The 7,500-nt window shown below is 35.7% G+C and overlaps 1 protein-coding gene across 1 annotated transcript in view; it reads left to right on the forward strand.

Annotated features, from left to right (window-relative positions):
- The window catches only part of LOC307167514 (interleukin-1 receptor accessory protein-like), a 37,399-nt gene that overhangs the window by 10,435 nt on the left and 19,464 nt on the right, over window positions 1–7,500 (forward strand). Inside the window, exon 5 of the mRNA XM_079886678.1 lies at window positions 4,411–4,693. Coding sequence (XP_079742804.1) covers window positions 4,411–4,693 — 283 coding nt within the window. The remainder of the gene's footprint in view (window positions 1–4,410; window positions 4,694–7,500) is intronic.

The raw sequence follows: 7,500 nt of genomic DNA on the forward strand, positions 1-7,500 counted from the left end.
ATATTTATATATAATTTATATTATATATAAATATCATTTTTTTATATATAAATTATACAAAAATCAACATTTTTCTTAAATATATACAACATGCATGTGTGTGTATTTATATATACAAAATAATTATACACAGTACACACACATATATTATGTAAACACAAACTTTTATTTTGGATGCGATTACAGTTTTTCTCAGTCGCTTTGGTGTGTTTTTCACATCATCCCTAACATGTGCAAAATAATAAGTGCATTTCTCAGAACAATTTGTACAAACTGCAATATACAATAGATATGTTTCTAAAGCTAGTCAGTCACTAAAAATCCTTAGTACATCTCTCAAAAGTAAATATTCATGCCAATGATCATGTCAGTGTCATCAGAATGATAAGTCATTTAGTCATTGTTCACGAACAAGCTCGTCAAAATGTTTAGGCATGTTGTCAATGTAACTGTGTACTTTGACACTATTACCAGATGTAAACTTAGGCTACAGTTTGGATGACAGTTACTGTATTGAAAATGCACAAGGCTGCACTTCTATGGCATATATCAATTTCAAAAGTACTATTTACATATTACTGTATGTGGGTTATTGATTGACAAAGGGGATTTTGTTTTTCACAGCTTTTACTAGTGCTACTTTATGAAAAAAACAAACAAAACAACAAAATAATTTACAGTAAGAAAAAGACAAGGGGCACAAAGGAAAATAAAAACTAAATTTTAAGTTTAAGTTTAAGTTTAAATTAGAAAGAAACACAGGAAACCCCCCTAAGGCATAACTTTGCCCGGAGCACTGTTCTAGTGCTGTCTCTGCACAAGATGCACCTTTGAGCAATTTAGACAACTGGTTGATTGTTGGTTGAACTAACACTTTACATTCCTTGAGTGAGTCAATTTCACCTGCACGAGTCATCAATTCACGTTTTTGTACAAAAGGTCTAATAGAAATGTGTAAAACTATGCTTGACAGTTTATGACAAATAGTTAAACAATTTTGCATGTAATGGCTTATGCAAGGAACTAATGCCTAGATATTTTGAGGGGTAAGACTATTCAACAGAGAACCATCTACTATATTTTGATCAACATGACATGAGCAATTGAAAATGTGGAAAAAAGCTGACACTTGTACATTATCAATTGCAATATGTACAAAAGCAATTGCAATTTGTTCAAAGGAATAAGAAATTGCTTTAATGATGTATCAAGTAGTATCAAGAATTGCACTTTTGATCTAAGAAATGCACCAAAGCGACTGAGAAAAACTGTAATCACGATTAATCTTTTGACAGCCCTAATATATATATATATATATATATAATTATATTTTATATAAATAAATTTAAAAAATATATATATATATTATGTATATAAAAAATAACTATAAATGTACATGTGTGTGTGTGTGTGTATATATATATATACACACACACACACACACACACACACACACACACACACATATATATTTAATAAGTGTTTAATGCACATTAATGGTTTGCACAAGGTTTCCGTGAAACTGAATCAGATGAAAAGCCGTAAAGTGCATCAGAAAGTTTTACGAAATCCCCTGAGGCCAGATTACACATCTAAAGATAACACAAACCTTTTGCGAAATCCTCCTGAAAAACCGACTTGCTGAACTCAAAGGTCACTGTGGGACATTCTGATGATGCACCATCCGGAAGTGACGTCGTCACCGGTGTGGTTTACTGCCAAGTTTCCAGTCGGTGACTTGACAGACGACATTATGCATGAAAACACCAATTCAGCTGAGTTTTAGCAAATAATGCATAGACGTTACATTGATATCACAGCATATATGTGACCCTGGACCACAAAACCAATGGGTCCATTTTTTAAAATTGAGATTTATACATCATATGAAAGCTAAATAAATATTGATTGATCCATTGATGTGTGGTTTGTTATGATAGGACAATATTTGGTCGAGATACAACTATTGTAAATCTGGAATCTGAGGATGCAAAAAAATCGAAACATTGAGAAAATCTCCTTTAAAGTTGTGCATTTATGTTGGCGATTGTGCAGCATTCACTCACAAAAATACATGTTTGATATATTTACGGTATAAATATCTTCATGGAACATGATCTTTACTTAATATCCTCATGATTTTTGGCATAAAAGAAAAATGGATAATTTTGACCCATACAATGTGTTGTTGTCTATTGCCACAGATATACCCGTGCGACATGTGACTGGTTCTGTGATCCAGGGTCTCATATGAAGTGTGTGACTGCAGGGGTTAATGCTTCGGTCTGCAGCTGTATCGTGTGTGCTGTTACATGTCATATTATTAGTGTGTGTAAAGGTCGGTCATGGGATTATGGGTAGGTTGGACCTCGGGAAGCAGGGGTTAATTAAAAACGCTTCTCGCTTCGGGATGGGAAATGGATTGTTCCCGAAGAGGGTCATTTATAATGCCGTGCGGTGTGTGTGTGTGTGAACGCTTGTACTAAGACACTCTTAATAGGAAGACTAATCCCCTCCCAGTCGGAAAGTGACAGACCAATTACACACACACTGCCGGCCCACCGCTCACACTGTCCGTCCCACAGACAGATCCTGACATCACCTGCCTGTGTGTGTGTGTGTGTGTGCGCGTGTGTGCATATCATTTGATTTGTGCATGTGCTATGAATGAGAATCTGTGTGTGTGTGTGTGTGTGTGTGCCAGTTTGCATGGTAATTTATTTAAATAGACTTTTTGACATTAGCAGGATCAGCATTTAGACTCAAACAGATCAGCTCATCTTTCATTATTTTACTGAAATTGCATGTGCATAAGTTTCTGTTTGCATATACTATGTGTGTGTGTGTGTGTGTGAGGGAGAGAGAGAGCGAGAGAAAGAAATAGCATGCCTAGGTATTAATTTTATATTGATGCATTAGTTGCTGATGTGTGAGTTTTAAGCTAGAATTGATTCGCTCTCTTTAATGTTTTAACTTTTACACCATGTTCATGTCATAAATTTGATGGCTCAATTACCTAATATTGATTTGCACGCAATAATGTGTGTGTGTGTGCAAGGGTTTAAGAGTATAAGTGCATGTTTGAGCCCATGCAGAGGAAGTTTTATTGCTCAATGTGTCGCTTTCATATCTCAGGTGATGTAGTGGGGTTATTAGTTATGTTTCGTTGAAGTTTCAATTAATTCTGATTTAATTCATGCTTTGGAAAGAAGTCTCTTCTGCTCACCAAGGCTGCATTTATTTGATCAAAAATACAGTAAAAATAGTGAAATATTATTATAATTTAGAATAGCTGTTTTCTATGTGAATATATAGTAAAGTGTAATTTATTCCTGTGAGTTTTCAGCATCATTACTCCAGTCTTCAGTGTCACATGATCCTTCAGAAATCAGTATAATATGATGATTTGATGCTCAAGAAACATTTATGATTATTATCATTGTTGAAAACAGTTGCACTGTTTAATATTTCCGTGGAAACTGATGAACTACCATTCAAAAGTTAAAAAAATAATAATAATAATACTTTTTACACTTTTAAATTGATCAAAAGTGAATGTAAAAACATTTATAATGTTTCAAAAGATTCTATTTCAAATAAATGCTGTTATTTTGAACTTAAAAAAATGTATCATGGTTTTCAAAAACATATTAAGCAGAAAATTGATAATTACAAGCACCAATAATATTTGATCATCATATTATACTGATTTCTGAAGGATCATGTGACACTGAAGACTGGAGTAATTCAGCTTTGATCACAGGAATAAATTACACTTTACTATATATTCACATAGAGAACTGTTATTTTAAACTGTAATAATATTTCACAGTTTTTACTGATTTTTTCATCAAATAAATGCAGCCTTGGTGAGCAGAAGAGACTTAAATCTTAATTATTCCCAACGTTTGACTGGTAGTATATCAACTTTGTCTCAGATGTTTCTCCTAAAATTCCTTCGATATAAATAAAAGAATAAAATAGACATAATTGAGTCATTCAGTAAGAGTATATATAGATATAAAATGAATGTGCATTAGATTTTTTGTAAATGTCATAATCATTTCTTAACAAACAAGTATTCATTACTTCAACGAGCTCATTGTTTCTGCATTACATTGTTTAAATTAATAGCTTTCTCGCTAACTGTGATTAGAATATGTACATTTCTGAAACACTTAGACAGTCTCCTCTGATAACAGACTCTAAACTGTAATGTGGACTCGTGTGTTTTCTGTAAAGCTGCTGTGAAATGATGTGTATTGTGAAAAGCGCTGTACAAACACACGTGAAGTGAATTGAATTTCCCTATTTTGGTAAATCCGAGACATCTTTTCTGAGACACACGTGAGATTCCTGTTGTTGTTTCCTCTCCGTCTGATCTCCATCTGTGTGTGTGTGTGTTTTCAGACGTGCTGTGTCACGACTGGGGTGTGTGGAGCGAGGCTTCGGTGCGTGTGTATGCCGGCGAGGTGTCCTGGATCTACTGTCCTCTCTTCTCTATTCCCACGCTCTACAATTACAGTCAGACTCAGAACAGCAGTCTGTCTCTGCTGTGGTACCGACACACACACACACACGACCTCGAGCAGCCCATCAACCTCAAACTACACACACTGCACAAAGACCGAGAGTATCTGTGGATACAACCGGCCACGGCGGAGGACGCTGGACTCTACATCTGCATGCTCCGGTAAACACACACACACACACACACACACACACACACACACGAGATCTGCAAAGCCACGTAGTCTAAAATTAGTGGGTTTTCTGCAGGGTTTGAAATGAACCGGCAATCAAAAGCTCTACTAGCCAAAAATAAGAAAGAAAAAAAGAAATAAACTAGATTAACTACGTCACAGCTCATATATAAACACTAGGGCTGCACGATATTGAAGAAAAATGCGATATGCGATAACTCATTAAATAATGCGATATTCGACATGCGATACGATAATAAGTGTGTAAAATAAACTTAAATTATCTTAAAAATATATTTACACAATGATATAACCTACATATGTGTTTCACATTCTTTTTGCATAAAAAATACCATAATATGTTTGCATATATTGCATTTCATTGTCCATTGCGCTCATTTCTGTTGCGTGTGCTCAAACCGGCAACCCGTGTTTAGGGTTGGGAACCGAAAACCGGTTCTTATTCAGAACCGGTAGTGTTTTTTTAAAAATACCGGAACCGTGCGAAATTCCTAAGTTTCGGTTCCAAAAACGGTTCCAAAAACGGTTCATGAATATTAAAAGAGTAATGAAAGCATTCGCGCTACTCATATACGTTTTGAGAGAGAGAGAGAGAGAGAGAGAGAGAGAGAGACGATCTCGATTCAAACATTCAAACACCCACGCGATCTTCACACTGGAACATTCAAATCTGTTTGCGCTGTCGCTTAGAGAGCAGTTGACAATATGAAACAGCTTTACTTTCACAATCTTTTCAACAACACAGTAGGCTATCGGTATTTCGGTGTTACAAATATTCAAATGATCACAGAAGTACTGAAATAAAAGTTTAGAGTTCGAGAATAAACACTGATGTCTACGGTAGCAACCAAAACAGAGTAAATCATCTTTTGAAAGTCGCTTCAAATAACGAAAATTCGCTTCAGAATTTACTAAATGTATGAGCGAGTACATCATGAATGCCTTTTTTCAAACCGTGTTTTTGTCTTATCCTGAATCACTACGGTAAGCCTGTAATAAGCGTTTATACTCGGACTACTTTACACCGGCACCGCTGCGGAGTAGCACAGTGCCTGAGTGACTCACCCGCTTCATAGAAATAAACAGAGAGAAGTAGCTCCGGCTACAATGTTCTTCCGCAAGACGCGTGCAGTTCTGTTTATTTAACTGCTAGAGCGCTGATTCATCCAGTAATGAAGATAAGTCTTTATGAATCAATCATTCAAATCGAAATATTATGTTTCACCTGTCTGGATATTACATGTGTGTTCAAATATATTCTACCCCTTCTGAGAGGGTATTCTCCACTGCTGGAGATACAATAATAGGAGAGGTCCCAAATTATCCTAGAGAATGCAGAAATATTTATTTCCCTTCAGAAAAATGTATTATTTTTGAAAAAAATTCTAAATAATATGTTGAATTTGTTGACATTACCAGTCTGTTAAACTCATTTGACAAGTATAAGAAATAAACACAAAAAGTATTGTGCATTTTCCCCTTACTACTATTTTTTATTAGTTGTTTTAATAATTTCTATTGAATGGGAACCGGAACCGGAATCGGAATCGTTTGGAGGAACCGGAATCGGAACCGGAACCGGAAAATGTCTTACGATTCCCAACCCTACCCGTGTTAGCGACGTTGAGTCCGAGGAGGCGGGAGAAACATCTCCGATATTTTTAATTCGACTGCAGTACCTATTTCGACCACTAGTTGTCATTCTTACATACTGCACCTTTAATGATAATAAGTGTGTAAAATAAACTTAAATTATCTTAAAAATATATTTACACAATGATATAACCTACATATGTGTTTCACATTCTTTTTGTGACGAGAAAACACCCCTACAGCTTCTGGAAGTGAACATCAGTGTTTTACTGAAGCGTAAGAAGTGTTATTTTAACATCAGTGTAAACCTCAGGGTTCAGGGTTTCAGGTTATCCTACATTAGGGTTATTCAACAACAGAAACTGAATAATATAATGTATAATCAAATGTAAAAATAAAACACCTCTTATTTTTCACTGTATAATTAAATATATATTGATTCTTATTAAAGCTACAATAGTTATTCAGCCAATAGTGAGTCATTTTCTCTTTTATATATATATATATATATATATATATATATATATCGAGATATACACTCACCTAAAGGATTATTAGGAACACCTGTTCAATTTCTCATTAATGCAATTATCTAATCAACCAATCACATGGCAGTTGCTTCAATGCATTTAGGGGTGTGGTCCTGGTCAAGACAATCTCCTGAACTCCAAACTGAATGTCAGAATGGGAAAGAAAGGTGATTTAAGCAATTCTGAGCGTGGCATGGTTGTTGGTGCCAGACGGGCCGATCTGAGTATTTCACAATCTGCTCAGTTACTGGGATTTTCACGCACAACCATTTCTAGGGTTTACAAAGAATGGTGTGAAAAGGGAAAAACATCCAGTATGCGGCAGTCCTGTGGGCGAAAATGCCTTGTTGATGCTAGAGGTCAGAGGAGAATGGGCCGACTGATTCAAGCTGATAGAAGAGCAACTTTGACTGAAATAACCACTCGTTACAACCGAGGTATGCAGCAAAGCATTTGTGAAGCCACAACACGCACAACCTTGAGGCGGATGGGCTACAACAGCAGAAGACCCCACCGGGTACCACTCATCTCCACTACAAATAGGAAAAAGAGGCTACAATTTGCACAAGCTCACCAAAATTGGACAGTTGAAGACTGGAAAAATGTTGCCTGGTCTGATGAGTCTCGATTTCTGTTGAGACATTCAGATGGTA

The sequence above is a fragment of the Squalius cephalus genome (genome assembly GCF_949319135.1).
Source record: "Squalius cephalus genome assembly, chromosome: 11".
In the NCBI taxonomy this organism is placed as follows: Eukaryota; Metazoa; Chordata; class Actinopteri; order Cypriniformes; family Leuciscidae; genus Squalius; species Squalius cephalus.